The sequence below is a fragment of the Anabrus simplex genome, chromosome 2 (genome assembly GCF_040414725.1).
Source record: "Anabrus simplex isolate iqAnaSimp1 chromosome 2, ASM4041472v1, whole genome shotgun sequence".
Taxonomy (NCBI): domain Eukaryota; kingdom Metazoa; phylum Arthropoda; class Insecta; order Orthoptera; family Tettigoniidae; genus Anabrus; species Anabrus simplex.
Window position 1 is genome coordinate 1,196,965,270 of NC_090266.1, and position 18,484 is coordinate 1,196,983,753.

Genomic DNA, 18,484 nt, shown 5'->3' on the forward strand with positions numbered 1-18,484 from the left:
GACCTCGTAGGGTTCCAAGCACCTTCCACTATCCTTTCTTAGTTGTCAATTTTAGGCATGTAAGTGTTCCCTGTATTTGGTTTAATTTTGCATATTGAAAGATACTCGTCACGCTTCTATGTTCTGATATGAATACACCGCCACTGCATTATTTACAACTATTCCTATATTCATATTTTATTACCGCATTATTATTATTATTATTATTATTATTATTATTATTATTATTATTATTATTATTATGTGTAACCGTAATTGTCCCGAAAACGGTTACAACGTTAAAGTGTGGTACAGTATGTTAACGTTTGATTTGTGTAATTTTTAAGCATCACAATGAGTTCAAGAAAGAACAAGTGTCTTTCCATAAGTGAAAAAAAGCGTGTGATTCAAGCTGTGGAGGATGGACAATTAAAAAAACATGTCGCCAAACAGTTCGGTATTTTACCATCAACATTGTCGATAATTTTGAAAAATAAAGATCGCGTCACCGAAAGTGCCTTAAGTGTGAGTAGAAAAGGTCGTGTCAGGGTGAATTTCCCCGTCTTGAGAAGAGTGCTTGCTTAAGTGGATTCGTCAGTGTAGAGGACAAAACGTTCCCTGGGCGGTTTCATGTTGAAGGAAAAAGCCAAGTCTTTTGCGCAGTCTCTCGGGGTTAAAGGATTTGCAGCAAGTGAGGGGTGGCTTTCAAATTTCAAAAACCGACACGCCATCACATTTAAAAAGATCTGCGGAGAGAGCGCCAGTGTGGATAGTTCCATTTGTTCCGAATGGATTGACGAAGTAAATGAACTTTTGAATGGCTATGACCCAAGGAACATATTCAACACAGACGAAACCGGGCTTTTTTATAAATGTCTTCCTGATCGCACTCTGACGTTCAAAGACGAGAAGTGTCATGGAGGGAAACTGAGCAAGGAAAGAATAACTGTCCTTCTAGCATGTAACATGGACGGATCTCAAAAGTTAAAACCACTCATTATAGGGAAATCTGCCAAACCACGCTGCTTCAAAGGAATAAAATCGTTGCCCACAGCTTATCGTTCAAACAAAAAATCATGGATGACGACAGAGTTATTTAATGAATGGCTGACCTCGGTTAACAGTGACATGAAAAAGGAAAAACGCAAAATCTTGCTGTTTTTGAACCACTGCACCGTGCATAATAACCCACCACCATTAGACCACGTAAAATTGATTTTATTTCCACCCAACACGACATCAAGAATGCAACCATTAGACCAAGGCATTACTCAAAATTTAAAAACTCTCTACCGCAGAGAAATTGCTTCTCTTGTCCTGGATAGCATCGAAAAAGGTGAGAAGGCAAACATAACAGTTTTGACCGCTATAATCATGACTGATAAGGTTTGGAAAAATGTCAACCCTATCACCACTTATAACTGCTTCAAAAAGTGCGGGTTTAAGCAAACTGGAAACGTGGAACAGTCATCAGAGCCGCCAAAATTTACGAATTTTGACTCAGGATGGGGACTTCTACCTAACTGTGGAGAGTTAACATTTGAGGATTACGTTCAAGTTGACGATGGCATCGGTGTCCACGGTGCCCTAACCGATGCTGAACTGTTGGATTTAGCCTCTCTGGATGAGGACGAGGAAGAAAACGAAGAAGAAGAAGAACAACCGCCAATTCCAGTCACACTGAGCGAGGCAAAGACAGCTCCTACTACCCTACACTCCTACGCCCTCAGAACGGACACAAGTGACGATTTCTTCTCAGCTCTTACCACTATCGAAAATTCACTGGACCATGATAGATGGAAGTCGCTCACTCAAAAGAAAATTACGGACTTTTTTTTCAAAATGAACATTTCTGTATGAACATTCAAATGAACATTTCTGTATGAACATTTATTGTACAAATGTGAAAGAAATGAGTAACTATAAGTGAAACTCTTGTTTATTTGAATTTTTCCCTCCCTCCCTCTTGGTTACTTGAACTATTATTTTGAACTCTCGGTACATTGAACTTTTTCTCTGGTCCCTTGAGTTTAAAATTATCGAGAGTCGACTGTATATGGGATATTCTCAAACTAAGTGAGGAAGATAGTTGCAGTGATTCTAGTTAGATAGTAATGGTGAAACTATCCCTCTATTAGATGCTCCAAGCACGAGTGCTTCCGTCCGAGTAGGTCTGCTGCCTAGATGCCGTGGACAGGTGTTGAGTTCGAGCTCCGATGAGAGTAGCGACACAGAAAGTGAGAGCGATTTGCCTCCTACTCCGCCTAGTGACTGGGATGTAAGGGGATGTAGGAGATCCCGATATACAGCCACATACCAAAGTGGAAATCAGGGCAAACTTTTAAATAAAAAAGAACCGGAAGAAATATATGAGCATTTCATTGACGATGAACTGTGCAAACTTATTTCAGAGCAAACTAATCTGTACGCTCAGCAGTCAATACAAGCTAGTATAGGAACAGCTAAAATGAAAAGAAGAAGCAGGGAGAGGGATTGGGTTCCTACTAACAAGGAAGAAATGAAACTTTATTTGGGATATTTTTTCTTCAGGGTATAATTCAAAAGCCGAAGCTATCTCATTATTTTTCACGTTACAGATTGTTTGCTACGCCCGTGTTTTACGAGACCATGTCCGAGAAATGTTTTTTCCTTCTCCTGAAATTTTTACATTTCTCAGATAATGAGGCTTACGATCGGCAAGTATCCCCAAAACTCCACAAAGTGAAACCAGTTTTAGACATTCTTGTATCAAAATTTAAAATTTCCTACTTGCCAGATGATTGTCTATCGACTGACGAAAGTTTACTCCTTTGAAAGGTCGCTTGGGGTGGAAGATGTACATTCCGAAGAAGAAAGCTCGCTTCGGGATGGAATCTTTTAAATTATGTGAGGTTAAAACAAGATATGTGTGGAATATCTTGTGGTTCACAGGCAAGGAAACTGAGCTAGTAAATGAGGTTTGTGGGGTAAATATTTCTCAGTATACCAAGCCCTCGAAAGTTGTGTTTGCTCTAGCCAAACCTCTTCTAAACTAGGGATACCTCATAGCTTTAGATAATTATTACAGTAGCCCAGAACTCTTCGATCAGCTCAATGAGTTTCAGACAGACGCTGTTGGTACTGTAAAATCGAACAGAAAAAATCTTCCGAAGGACGTCATGGGGAAAAAGTTGAAAAAAGGGGAGGTGGCTTTTGCCTACAAAAACAAACTCATGGCCTTGAAGTGGAAAGACGAGAAACATCTGCATGCTGAGTAGTATTCATAATGCTGAAGTGCGCACTGTCCTAAACAAGAAAGGAGAAACCAAAGAGAAGCTGGTTGTATGTATTGAGTACAATGACTCAATGGGAGGGGTAGACTTATCGGACCAACGTATCGTGCCATACAGTACGGCGAGAAAAAGAATGAAGAAATATTACCACAAGATTTTTAGACACCTACTGGACATAACAGTGTTCAATGCTTTCGTGATATACAAGAAACACGGCGGTAAATTCACTCAGCTGGAGTTTCGTATTCAAACTGTGCAGAAACTATTTCAGAAGTATGCGAACTTTACCCCCAACACAGCCTTGCCAATTCGATCAGCGAGACCTGCACCTGTTGACTTGTCAACTTGATTCTCGGGAAGGTATTTTCCAGACTTCAATCCAGCCTCAAAATCAAGACTGCACGCAAATAATAGATGCGTTGTTTGCGTGGTGAAACGCCAGCGGTGGGATACTCAGTACTGTTGTGTATTATGCAATGTCGCGTTGTGTCCCTCTCCTTGCTTCAGGCGATACCATACAGCTGAAGTATGAGCATTGCAAATATGCCAGCGAGTCTCAGGTTCCATGCTCGGGGAGTTTGAGAGGCTCGTAGTCTACACTCGGTGACCGCTGTACAATCTGTGTGCCAGCAACTATCAGTGAAGATCCTGAAATAGTTTTTTCAATTTTTCTTCAGTAATTTGTTATATATATTGAGTGTAAATAATTAGAGTAAATAGTGTTGAACAGTGTAGTATAATTTTTGTAACGTGGTGACAAAATTGTCACGAATGAACTCATGGATTACTCACTGCCCTCTACAATGGCAAGTTATAGACCTAAGTGGTGAGTACAATTTTCTATTTTATTTCAGGAAAATATGATATTTGAGTGAATGTGTCTATTATTTGGAGTATCTGATAATTTTTCATTTGTGTATTACACATTTCAAAGATGAATTAATGTAAGTAACACAAATAATACTCCGAATCGGAGTAAATATGAAATGGCACATGTGCAATTTTTACACTGACACTGGATGAATTGAAAAATCGTTTTAATTGTAAATAATAACGCTATTTACACTGCAACGTATAATTTTATGCTAAGTTTAACATAATATCATATTTGAGCGGGTGTAGGTTGGCAAAAACTATTTCTTTTTTAAATAAAAATTCTCGAATATAACTTCCCCATTTAACGTGTTAATTTAACCGCTATGCACCCGTAAGCGGACTGGTACACACTCGAGCGGTTGGGCCAGGACTCCACAAGCGGACTGATACGCTGGGATGCAAGGTTGCATATTGGAGACATTTGTGACATCTGACGGCTTTTTCCGGAAACATTTCTAATTGAAATCTGTTCTTGGTGTCTCAAAGTGTCACCAGAGTGCTCTGGTATGCTTCTTTGGCAAAGAGAATTGATTAAAATATCGATCGAGAAATCTGTATTCTGTTGTTGACAAGATGGCCGAGAAGGAAGTTACTTGCTCGCGCGATATGCTCAGTAATAGCGAAATTCAAAACACATTTGATGTTTTAGGCTCTGATTTCTGCAGTGTTAGTGAGGAAGAAGTTATTAGTTATCCTGTGCATGAATGAACACGAAATTTATCACCAGAGATCTTTCGCGTAGTAATATCGTATGACATGGGATGCCGAATGAACATTCTCCCGCCCCTTAAGTTCCGATTGCGACTGCCGGATTTGAACCTACAATCTTGGTACCTGGATGTGAACACTTTACCACTGATCCTCAGACTGAATAATAATAATAATAATAATAATAATAATAATAATAATAATAATAATAATAATAATAATAATAATAATAATAATAATAATACACCCAATGAGACATACGGCTGTAAGTTTGTATTTGGGATATAGGTTCGAATCTCATCATTCGCTTACTCGTGATTTGTTTCCCATTAGTTCCTTATTTCCAAATCAGGTAAATGTTAGGCTAGGCTCATGTCGTAATGGTTTCCTATTATTTCCTTATTTCAAAATCAGGCAAATGTTAGGCTCGTGTTGTATACTTAAGGCCATACCACACATTAAAGAACTTCTGAGGTGAGATAAGTTAATGAAAAATTTAAGATTTCAAAGGGTTTTTTAATGTGATATATTTCTGTATTGTTCTTTTTTGTGTCGAGCAATAGCGTGGAATTTCTCAACAATATAAAACAGATCCCATATTTAAAAGCGCAGTCAATCACCCACTATACTGTTTTAACCAAAAGCTTGCAACACCCAGGTTGCATACTAAAAATTTGGCAGATTCCTAGCAATATCACAGCAAAGGGCGGGTGGGTGCATATGGGTTAAATTCTTTCTCTTATTTCGGCTTTATCTTATTTAATGTAACTTTCCGTGGTAATGTAAATTTTTGTTTTGCGTGAGGGAGTTTACTCTAGACACCTGCATTCAATAAATTTGAGCCTCAATACGACTTAGCTGCTCAGCTAGCCCGGAACGTGTTGTTTTTGGAGGCAATTCTCTTTTCAGACTCAGTATTTTGTAATTAAATGTAAATGTAACTTTGATTGAATACCGATATTGTACGTCACATGAAAATTTGGATTTCTTTTGAGGTTGCCTCCAGACATTCTGTGTCAATTCTACGTTAAAGTTTTAATCCCCTAATATTCGAGGAGGCAGATAATTACGTTGTTCTGTTTTCTTTTAAACTCTAATTAAAAGCCTTGTGACATCAGTGTTCTTAAATTTCATCTATTATGCCATTTTTTTGCTTTGTTTAATTTGTTTGTTTAATTTTCGTATCTTCATCTTGTCAATTAATAATATAGTAGTTGAGGGTGATTGCCGAGAACCTTTCTTTCCCCATAACGAGACACGATCTCATGGCCTAGTAGGGTTCCTTCCACGTCCTTCCGTAGTTGTCGTTTGGTAGACCTGTAAATTTAAGTTTGCATCTTGAACAGGGTGTTCATTTTTTTTATTCTGTGTATATCTATTTTCATTATTTCCTTATTATTATTATTAAGATGTGTACGCACAAAAGTGCTACATTTTTCAATTACCTGGTGCATAGTGAAAATCTTGTCCTGACAGAGCCCCTCTGGTCTGAAACCACACTGGTTTTCATTCAACTTCCTCTCAACCACCGACTACACCCTCCCTCCCTCCCACCCTCCCAAGATGCCAGTGAATACTTTGCCTAGCATACTAAAAAGTGAAATACATCGATAACTGTTGCAATCCTTCCTGTTCTTTTGCTTATAGACAAGTGCAATTACTGCTTTTGTCCAATCTGACAGTACCTTACCAACACCCCATGCTAATCTTATTACTCTATGAAGCCATTTCATCCATGCCTTCCTAACATACCTTACCATTTCAGGTCTAATTTCATCCACTGCTGCTGCTTTATGAAAATGGAGTTTATTTACAATCCTTTCCACTTCCTCATGCACAATTTCACCATCATGCACTTAGTGCACTACAGATCAGACAGTGGTTTGTATCACTGAAAAATCCCCGAAAAACCTGTACATTGCTAACAGACTTCCAGAATTCGAAGTCGGTTAAGATATAGTCTATTATGGATCTGGCACCCCTACCCTTTCATGTGTAATGGTGAACAGACTTATGCTTGAACAATGTATTCTGTCATCGGTGATGAGTTGACAGAGTCGTTGGAATCATTTCATTCTTGACATTATACTAAAAATTTATCATGAAACCATCATTGAGAGAAACTAAGGAACTGACATATTTGAAGAGTTCAATTGAACATTTTTTGTTGCTGTAAATTTATGTAAATTTTTGTGTGTTTTATTTGTGGTGAAATTTGGTGGATTTAAAGAATTTTCAGGACTTACAGGAAAGACTGTTGATATTTTAATAATTATGAGTGTTGGAAGACATTGATTTTAGGTATCTGAGATCTCCAGAAGTGTACATGTTGTAACCCATTTTTTGTACCACCCTGTAGTTGCCACGTGGAGGCTTTGATCACGAAATCGCTGAGTTTCGCAATCAAAACCTCTAGAATATATTTCCCACATTACCATATATGGTGCTGTAATGCGATTCGCGAAAATAACGATAAATTGTATTGGTGAAACTTCGGGTCGAATCATAGCTAGCTTCCCTGATTGGCTGCTTGAGTGTTTCTCAATTTCCGGCCTTTGGGCTCCTTAGCAGGAGCAAGGCTCTGTTCAGCGTCTTTGGTTTTTGTATGTCTTAACGATCGGACGCACCTTGTTAGGTGGTCCGCTCAGCGGTTCCAGCCATCCCGGTGTAAGCATGTTTTCTTTTCTCAAATGTTAAATTAATATGTAAATTCATTTTTCGGAGTTTAACTTAGACCCTTTGGTTTTGTAATGCCTTAGTTCATCAGCTAGGCATATCCTTTGTTTTGGAGGCAATTCTTTTTATTAACCTTTTGTGTAAATGTGAATTTTAATTTTTCCATTCGGGTTGCCTCCAGTAATTCCGCATCAATTTAGTGTACACCTGTTGAGCTATGCGTCCCTCACTGATGTGTATTTGGAGAGGATGCACCTCTAAAGGCCTCTGTGCTAAATTTAATTTCCGTTGTTTTCTTTCTTTTCTGTTTGCATTGTGAGATGGTTGTAGTTATGTCATATCCCCTGTTAAATTTTTCCTTGTAAATTTCATCGTCGAAGTTATGCTCACCTATTGAAATGTAATTGTATTATTGTGTAGAGATTTACTTTTCTGAAGAACCACCGATAGGAACCTCGTGGTTTGATTTAACCTTTTTCTCAATTGGTAATGTTATCCTTTTATTCGGTGTTTTTATACCTTGTTAAAATTCTATATGTTGAGTAAAATCAGACTAAAAGGTTAATGGTATCATGGTTCTTTCCCTACAACGTCACGTAAGATCTCATCCTCTGGAGGGTTTCCCGGCCTGCTTCCCATTCGTCCTTTCTCTAGTTGTCATGTTGGTACCCTGCGTAACCATGTGTTGTTGAAAATTTAAGATGTTTTTCCTGGCACACCATCGGCTGACGTTATTCATTCAGGTTTGTTATTTTTGGATTATTACATCATGACTTTTTTTACATGTACCTTGTATTATGTGCACTCTTCTGTAAAAGGGGGGTTACATATTCGTAACTGATAAACCCATACAAGCACACAAGTCCAGCAAACACTTCCCATTCCTATTAGTTTCCATATCTTCCCCACATTTACCAATCACCCTTTCGTATCCTTCAGTTCTATTTCCAACTCTCACAATGAAATCGCCCATTAGCACTATCCTATCCTTGCTGTTGACCTGACTATGATGTCACTCAATGCTTCATAAAACTTGTCAAGTTGATCCTCATCTACACCTTCACATGGTGAATACACTGAGACAATTCTTGTCCTAATTCCTCACACTGCCATATATACCCACATCATTCGCTCATTTACAGGCCTTTTTCACACCCGGCAAATGCCGGGGCTGTACACGGCCGCTTCCTTCCACTTCCTAGGCCTTTTCTATCCCATCGTTGCCATAAGACATATCTGTGTCAGTGCAACATTAAGTAAATAGCATTTACAGGCCTAACAGAAACTATGTTAGGTGCAATAGTACTTCTGATGAACAGACCTATCCCACACTCTGCCCTTCCCTTTTTAACACCCGCCAAAATACACTTTATAATCTCCTATCTCTTCCTCATTATCTCCTCTTACCCGAATATCATTTATTCATAGCACATCCATATGCATCCTCTTTGCTGACTCAGCCAGTTCTACTTTCTTTCTTCCTTAAGACACATTAATATTGATAGCTCCCCATTGAATTCCATTTCGTTCACCAAGTTGTTTCCAAGGAGTCCCTCACCTGTCAAATGGGAGTGGGACAGCGTTACTCCCATAGGTCCGAAGCTTGCTCAAAATGTACTCAGCTCGGTAAATTCTGTGAAGCAGGATCCTACCCCATACTTACACATAGTTCAAGTGAGGATTTCTCTTCTACCAGGTTAGGGACCACCAGTGGATTGAATAGTCCTAGTCTCCTGAGCACAAGGAAGGCCATGACTCAGAATATGTCTGAGATGCCCTCTCTCATCTGTAGCAACTGGTATCCCGACTCTCAGGATCACTTATTAGTCCACTCAGCTGTTGCCCATAGTTCACAAACTAGGACGTGACTGCAGTAACCCACACCATGAACAATTAATAGCAATAATAATAATAATAATAATAATAATAATAATAATAATAATAATAATAATAATAATAATAATAATAATGAAAATCGACAGCCTGTTTCCAGTCATCAATCGGGTCAGGAATGCAATGGATGAAGACGCAATCTAGCGGCAAGGATAAGAAATGTGCCAGCTGCCGAAGCCTGTCACAGTCCTCTGGGATAATGATAAATGACTGACAGATGAAATGAAATGTTAATGGAAGAGTGTTGCTGGAATGAAAGATGCCAGGGAAAACTGGAGTACCTGGAGAAAAACCTGTCACGCCTCCGCGTTGTCCAGCACAAATCTCACATGAATTGACCGGGATTTGAACCAAGGTATCCAGCGGTGAGAGGCCAGTGTGCTGCCACCTGAGCCATGGAGGCTTCAATAATAATAATAATAATAATAATAATAATAATAATAATAATAATAATAATAATAATAATAATAATAATAATACGGTCATACACGAAAGATGATCGGTTCTTGATGGACGAAACGTATCTTCCGTATATTTGACTCAAAACCAAAAATGGCAATGCCATGGTACATTAATGTCAAGAAAGATCTTAAGGAACTGGGCATACAGTACAAGAAGAGATGCACAAGACCAAAATCTTTTCAGAGCAGCCATCAAGACTTTTGGGACTTTCTGGGATGAAAAACGGGCAACTGGTGCGAAATGGACAGAAGAATGTTGTGCTAAACACAGTGAGCTAATGAAGGTGATGCGGATCAAGGGAAAAATGAACAAATGCCAGAATGTAAAGTGAGGCTTATCGTGGTCCCTAGTTGGCCGATTAGCGAAGTTGAATTATTATTATTATTATTAATAATAATAATAATAATAATAATAATAATAATAATAATAATAATAATAATAACGTTATTGGATTGGATTTATGTTCCACTAACTACTTTTATGAATTTCGGAGATGCTGAATTTTGTTACGCATTGTTTTCCAACAAACCAGTAAATCTACTGATATGAGGCTGACATATTTGAGCACCTTTAAATACCACCGGACAAAGCCGGGGTCAACCTGCCAACTTGTCTTCAAAAGGCCAGTGCTCTACCGCCCGAGCTACCCAGCCGTGCAATAGGTGATGTTTTATTGTTAAACATTTGTTTCAAATTGATAAACTTCATTATTAGGTATCCGCATTGACGCTATCTGGTTGAAATTGAGTGACTTCCACCTTTCAATTCATGTAGTATTCGAAATATCAAAAGAGAACACTTACAAGAACAGGTTTTGTTTCTTAGTTTTGAGACATCTTCAGCTGAGAAGATAATAGCACATAAAATGACAAAAGACATATTATTTAAAACACAGATAATGGATATGTGAAAAAGTTTCAAAACACTATATGCCAGAATTGTCGTCATCTTTCTTCTTCGTGAGAAACACCGTGTCTTTATAATGTTATTCTATCTCACTGGATTTTTTGTACTTGAAATGAATAAATAATTATATAAAACTGCATTGAGCCATGTGCTGTACATAATTTCATAGTAAAAGGTGATATCATAGCTGGGGAATATCCTCTCGATTGTAAAATTTAGTGCAATACGGGATTTTAAGATCTAGAATCTTCTGGTGTTGTTAGATGTTAGAGGAGTCTATAAAGAAAGAAAAAGAAAAAAATATAACTCAATGAAAGAATGTGTTAACGTTGGTGGAATTCTGAAAGGATGTTAAGTACTTACTTCCGTGCTGGCCCCTTTCGAATGTGTCTCAACTTGCTTTGTTGATGACCAACTGCTAGCATCAGGCAGCTGATCGGGTACAGGTGCGGGAGACGTGGCAAGAGTGAGAGAGGGGGGGAATGCTATGGGAGGAGAAGCGTGCTATTGATTGGAGATTTATATCATTGCTAATATCTTTTTAAAAATGTTTCTTTTTGTTTCCTGTAAAGTTATTGGCAACATTTTTCTAATAATAATTTTGTGCACCTGTAATTTCATTAATGTTAAAATTGGGGTTTAATTTTTGATCTACTTCAATATAAATTATTTCAGGAATGTTCATCTTGGTATCTTTATTTTTTATATGTAAAACTGTTAAATCTATCTAATGGTGAATGTCACTCATATGTGTACTCATAGCTGGTACAGTACATACAGAAAGTCTACCAGGTATATGACAGAATCATGGGAATCGGATTTGGCTTGGAGAGTGGATTGCAAGATTTTATCCAAGTATATGCACTTCAGACAGGCATGTCGAAGAGAGTCTAGAGGAGTTCTTGGAGGAACTGGAGAGATGCATCAGAGATAAACAAGGGGTGATAACACAAAACACCTTCCATTTTTAGGCATCTCACTCATGGCTTGCATAACTTAGAAGCAAAACACCGGATTCAATAGCGGAAAGTGATGTAAGCAGTGACAGAATATGTATTGAAGACGCACTGAAAGCTGCTGACATTTTTCAAAAGCATACATCATAATTCCCAACTACAATCTCGACTATGTTATCAATACAAAGCAATACGATGCAAATGTCATGATGATGTGAAACGTACCTTATCGCATCAAGTGGAAGAAAACAGTGTCGGTGTGAAATGGAGACAGGAATAAAGTTATTCATTTTTATACAGCCCCATATGCTGTCACTGTTTCTGGCAAATTGTTGCAAGAAATATTTTTATGTATGCAGGAAACTGCAGGAAAATTTGGTCTTCATGTCAGTAAAAAAAAAAAATTAAAAAGAGAGTTAGATTAATAGTATTAGAATGTGTGTATTATATGCTTCAAATCTAGTAAACTAACAACAGCTATTTCTCAGTCATATGTGGAAAATGTTCAACAAACACTGCCAGAGCTGTGTAAGGATAGGAAATGGCTATTCCAACTGGTTCGTAACAAGTAAAGGAGTGCAAAAAGGCAGCACTTTGTCACCTCTACTATTTATCACAGTGATGGATGAGATAATGAAAAGAGTGAAACAGCACAGCAAGAACAGTGCATTCAAGGCATTTGCATTTGCAGATGGTAATTTGGGGAGGAAATGAGGAAGAAGTTCAAGGAAAGATTAATGCTTGGAATTGTCATTTTAAGGAAAGTGGACTTAAAATCAGCCGTAAGAAAACAGTTGTTATGACAGTCAACAGACAAAAGTCAGGAGCAAATATCACAGTAGACAGACAGAAATTGCAAGAAGTTAACCACTTCCAATACTTTGGTAGTTTCCTGAATGAAGATAACTGATCAAATGCTGAAATCACAAACGGAGCTCAAAGAGGAGCTGTCCTTTACTATCAGGTTAGAAGCCTTCTCAGGGACAGCCAGATTCCAATACTAACCAAACAAACACTTTATCAAGCTTACTTCTTGCCTATAACAACCTATGGCCTTGAAAATGGTATCATCACAGGCAGAGATGAAAGTAGACTCCAAGCTGCAGAAATGAAATTACTCCGGACAATGCTACAAAAAAAAACAGGAGAGATAAGGTCCGTAACGAGAGGATTCGCCAAGAGATTCAAATAAGAGAATCATTATGTGATACCATAATCAGATCAAGATTGAAATGGTATGGCCATCTAATGAGAATGGATTCTTGCACAGTAGCTAAGGAATGGTTGGAGAAAACCTTAGGCGGCAAAAGACCTAGAGGCAGACCTTGAAGGAGATGGATCAAACAAGTCAAACAAGATCTAGAACATAGAGGAGTGGATTGGAACCAGAACAGGAAGAAGAATGGTACCTGAATTAAATGAAGTGGCGAGTGCTCATACACCGCATTTGGGAACCTGGAGACTGTTAAATGATGATGATGATGATGATGATGATGATGATGATGATGATCTGGAATGTTATAAAGCCAAGTGTATTAGATAATATGTTTCTCTAAGTGGTAGACTCCTGAGGTGGCCAAACAAACACAGGATTGTCTGATGATACATTCTGTGATGATGCAGACAAACCTATCTGTACGTTAAACTCATCCCCCTAAATACACAACATTTTGCTAACCTGGCAATGTTTATTTCTATAGGCAAGTTAAACAACCTCAGGGTTACAAAACTCTCACCTGAACACACGAAAATGATTAAATATACATGTTTATGTCCATGTTGGTGGAAAACCAGAGTATCCTCAAAAATATCTGTGAAGTTTATTTTCCTGAAGCCTTAAGGAAAGTGAGGTGAGCATGCAAAATTGTGTTGTTTATCAAGTGTCCATGGTGTAAAGGATTTTTACGTTTTGCATGTTTCTATGATGCATTTGTACTATTCAGAAACATGTGCAAGATCACAGTCAACATGCAGATTAATGTCCTGTTAGTTGCTAGTAAACTAGAATGATGGTATGCCACACATGTACAGTACCTTTACAATTAATTCTGTCATGTAGAAATAGTAGTTTGTATTTATTTACGAATCTCCCACATTATGAATGTTAATATTGTGACTTTTTTTTGCCCAATACATGTTCCCTGTTTCAAAATGTGTGCATGATACTATGATTTTCCACAAACCTAAAACAAACCACTCTAGCAGGTTTCGAACCCAGTCCTGCATCTGAAACAGTCGGCCGCCAGAGTAGTAGAGTAGCATGTGTTGTGATCAATGATTATGACGCACCTTTATTCCATGAACATTATGGGGCAGTGATGATGACAAGTCATTTGGTACCACTGTCTATTACTTGATGCTAGTTCTATTACAGTTCATGATATCTGTCTGGCAGCCTCCCTTGTTAGTTAATAATATGTAATGAAATTAAAGTAAATAAATTATCATACAAAATTTACTGCACTGATGGGCATAGAAATTGCTACACCAATAAGGAGTCAACCATTTCGAATAGCCAAAGAAATGTCACTGCAACAAATGCTATAGGAGACGGTAGTTACCTAGTGCATGACAGGACCACAGAACATGCTGAAAAGTTAGAACTGTGCATGTTACAAGACAGCATTATACTCAAGACAAGTATCACTACTGAGAACAGTTTTGAACAAGATTGTACCATACGAATGCACAAAGTAAGACAGCCTGCTCGTCATATTGCCAGTCATACTGGCTATGCAGTCACCATTGTGAAATGCTGTATGCCAACATGAATACATCCTGGTCCATCATGCAGACCAGGTAATGGTCCCACTAGACGCACTGCGGACAGTTAAATAGTAGACAGCGACACCTCAACCAGAGAGATTCTGGTGTCTGTGGGGCCTGCACTGCATTTGTCAATCTCAACAAGGACCATCTGTCACCATCTGAATTACTCTGGACTACAGGCATAGCATCCTCTGCTATGTTTGCCTTTAAGCCTTGCACATAATGTAGTATGTCGTCAATGGTACAATGAATGTCGCTACTGTATGCAGGAATGGTAATGCATTATTTTCTCTAATGAGTACATTTTAATCTTAATGCAGATGATGGTCACATTATAGTTTGGTGTCATGGAGAACAATCCGGCACTAATTAGTCATTGCCATAAATCCCAGCCACCAAGTGTTACGGTTTGGTGTGCCATCAATTACGACTTCTGATCATATCTCATGGTGAAGTAACAGAGACAGCACAGCAATATCTCAGTAAGATTCTGTGGACCCATTTAATGACATTTTAATGCAGCATACCAAATACTATTGTACAGCAAGGTAATGTTCATGTCCATACAGCTTGAATCACTCAACAGGCTCAATGGCCTGTAAGGTCACCAGATTTACCAATTGGACACATCTGGAATGTGATGGGGCAGTCATCAACCACCTGTAAAAACACTTGATGATTTACATAAGCAGCTGCAGGAAGAATGGATGAATGAACCTCAGGACATTATCCGAAAGCTGAACGATGGAATGCCTTGTTGCAGCACAGCCTGTAAAGCCAAGAACCTGACACTGATGGCACTGTATGGATGACAAGCAAGGCATATTCTGTGCATGAACGTCAAAACACTGCTGGCTTGTTATATGAAACTTTAGCCTGTAACGGTTTTGTAAAGTTTCAAGTAGATAAAAGGGTGTGACATTTTTCCATGTCCATAATAATATATCATACCTGATTTATATTCTCAGAAGAAGCTTGCCTTTCCATAAGTGTTGGAGAATTCTTTGACAATCTCTTGTTTAATTGCTCACATTTTAAATTTTTTGAAAGAAAACTAAGTCTGCTTAATTGATTTAGCACCAGATTATGTTTCACAGCAAATACTTCAAGAGGATCTCCAGCGGGACTTTTCTTTGAGGATTGCTGAAATGATAAACCACATATTAGTATATGAACAAAATAAATAAAATTAACAAAATACTCTGAATGGTTCTGATGTAGTAAAGGTTAATATGGTAGCTATAAAGAATTAACTTAACTTGCAACAAAAAGTTGTTGATGATGGATGTTGTTTTAAGGGGCCCTACAGCTAGGTCATCGGCCCCTAATGGTACGAGGTGTAACACAATGCAAATTAAAACTTCAAAATGTATCCACTGACTAGAATCTAAAACGAATGGTGATGAGAAAATGATTGTGAAACAAAAACAATCAGTGAATCCAATTCACAATGTCTTATTTAGCGGGATGATGATTATTATCTAAAGGGGTCCAAAATCCAAGTCACCGGCCCCTCACAATGGTACTAATCACTAGTAAAACAGAACCAGGGTGTTCCTCCTAGGGTGGTACTAATCACAGGTAACACAGACTCGTGGTGTTTCTCGCATGGTGGTACTAATCACAGGTAGCAACAAAAAGAATCAATCAATCAATCAATCAATCAATCAATCAATCAATCAATCAATCAATACTGATCTGCATTTAGGACAGTCACCCAGGTGGCAGATTCCCTATCTGTTGTTTTCCTAGCCCTTTCTTAAATGATTTCAAAGAAATTGGATATTTATTTAACATCTCACTAGGTAAAATGTTCCAATTCCTAACTCCCCTTCCTATAAACTAATATTTGCCCCAATTTGTCCTCTTGAATTTTAACTTTATCTTCATATTGTGATCATTCCTACTTTTAAAGACACCACTCAAACTTATTCGTCTACTCATGTCATTCCACGCCATCTCTCCACTGACAGCTCGTAACATATCACTTAGATGAGCAGCTTGTCTTCTTTCTCCCAAGTCTTCCCAACCCAAACTCTGCAACACTACTCTTTTGTCGCAAATCACCCAGAAAAAAATCGAGCTGCTTTTCTTTGGATTTTTTCCGTTTCTTGAATCAAGTAATCCTGGTGAGGGTCCCATACACTGGAACTCTAGTCGGGGTCTTACCAGAGACTTATATGCCCTCTCCTTTACATCTTTACTACAACCCCTTACCACTCTCATAGCCATGTGCAGAGATCTGTACCCTTTATTTACAATCCCATTTATGTGATTACCCCAATGAAGATCTATTCTTATATTAACACCTAGGTGCTTACAGTGATCCCCATAAGGAACTTTCGCACCATCAATGCAGTAATTAAAACTGAGAGGACTTTTCCTATTTGTGAAACTCACAACCTGATTTTTAACCTTGTTTATCATCATACCATTGCGTACTGTCCATCTCACATTATCGAGGCCATTTTGCAGTTGCTCACAATCTTGTAACTTATTTATTACTCTATACAGAATAACATCATCTGCAAAAAGCCTCATCTCTGATTCCACTTTACTCATTTCATATATATTTATAAGAAAACATAAAGGTCCAATAATACTGCCTTGAGGAATTCCCCTCTTAATTATTACAGGGTCAGATAAAGATTCACCTACTCTAATTCTCTGAGATCTATTTTCTAGAAATATAGCAACACAGTGGCAGTGACTTTCTTTCATCACACTTTTTTGTTACATGGAGAAAGTTTCAGTTAAGTAATTGTACAATGTAAAAAAGCTGGGTAAGTTTGAAGGATTTCCACTATCTCTTTATACTCAAATATCAAACGTGTGGTATGATAATTTTTTATTTTTATAGATTTTCAATATCACACTAACACAAATAGGTATCCAGGGACACTCAAATAGGAAAGTTCTAGGACTGGGAAGGCTTAATTAACATACAGCCCCACTATTTCCCACGTGTTAACATAGGAAACAATGGATATCCACTTTCAGGGTTGATGATGTTGAGTTATAACTCTTCATCTCCTTAATATAAGCTTACAGCAACACAACACTTACTGTATTACCAATTCATGCAGTAGCTTTAAAAAAAAAAAAAAAAAGAGAACTATTTCACTTTCTTATCAATTCTCTTTTTAAGGGTAGATCTGAAACTGCAAGTTTGTAGTTTTATGTGACTGCTAATATCATGATCATAAAAATGTGACCTTCAGTTTTACACAAAATCTAAACCAAATCCAAATATATTTAAAAAATCCAATGTGCATTATTCAGGACTTGGTGAGAAGTCAATGAAATGTCCTTTAAGCGATTTATAATAATGTTATTGGCTTTAAGTCCCACTAAGTACTTTTACGGTTTTGGAAGATGCCAAGGTGCCAGAATTTAGCCTCACAGGAGTTCTCTAATGTGCCAGTAAATCTACCCACAAGAGGCTGATGTATATGAGCACCTTCAAATACCACCGGAATGAGCCAGGATCGAACCTGCTAAGTTGAGGTCAGAAGGCCAGCGCCTCAACCGCCTGAGCCACTCAGCCTGGCATTCAAGTGATTTGATCAGCTTGGCAAACTGTAAATAAAGGTTATGAACATGTACCATGTGCAAGTACAGATGGTGTCTAATAAGTAATGCTGTTATTTATGAAATGTGCTTTATTCATTATTAATTAATTTATCAAATCATTGACTATGAAACACAACACAGTTATGTAGTCCTCAAAGTAAAGGCCATTTGACTGATTGGTCTTGAGCCATCTTTCAGACAGTGCCATGTTTCCATGATGTTACCAGTCTTCATTTTGTGATGCGAAGAACTTGCGGATACTTTGATGTTCTGGAAGTTTCTTCCCTGAAGAAATAGGGCCATGTATCTATACAAATGATAATCAGAAGATGTAAGGTCTGGACTGTATGCTGGATGTGTCACCAGTTCTATTCCACCTAGTTCCTAGATTTTTCAGTAGTAGTTTGAGATGTG

At 38.0% G+C, this 18,484-nt stretch overlaps 1 protein-coding gene across 3 annotated transcripts in view; it reads right to left on the bottom strand.

Annotated features, from left to right (window-relative positions):
- Positions 1–18,484, bottom strand: part of LOC136863834 (dynamin-binding protein) — a 446,212-nt gene that overhangs the window by 81,670 nt on the left and 346,058 nt on the right. For all 3 annotated transcript variants that reach the window (XM_068226424.1, XM_067140170.2, XM_068226425.1), the window contains one exon: positions 15,449–15,640. In XM_068226424.1, the coding sequence (XP_068082525.1) occupies positions 15,449–15,640 (192 nt within the window). The remainder of the gene's footprint in view (positions 1–15,448; positions 15,641–18,484) is intronic.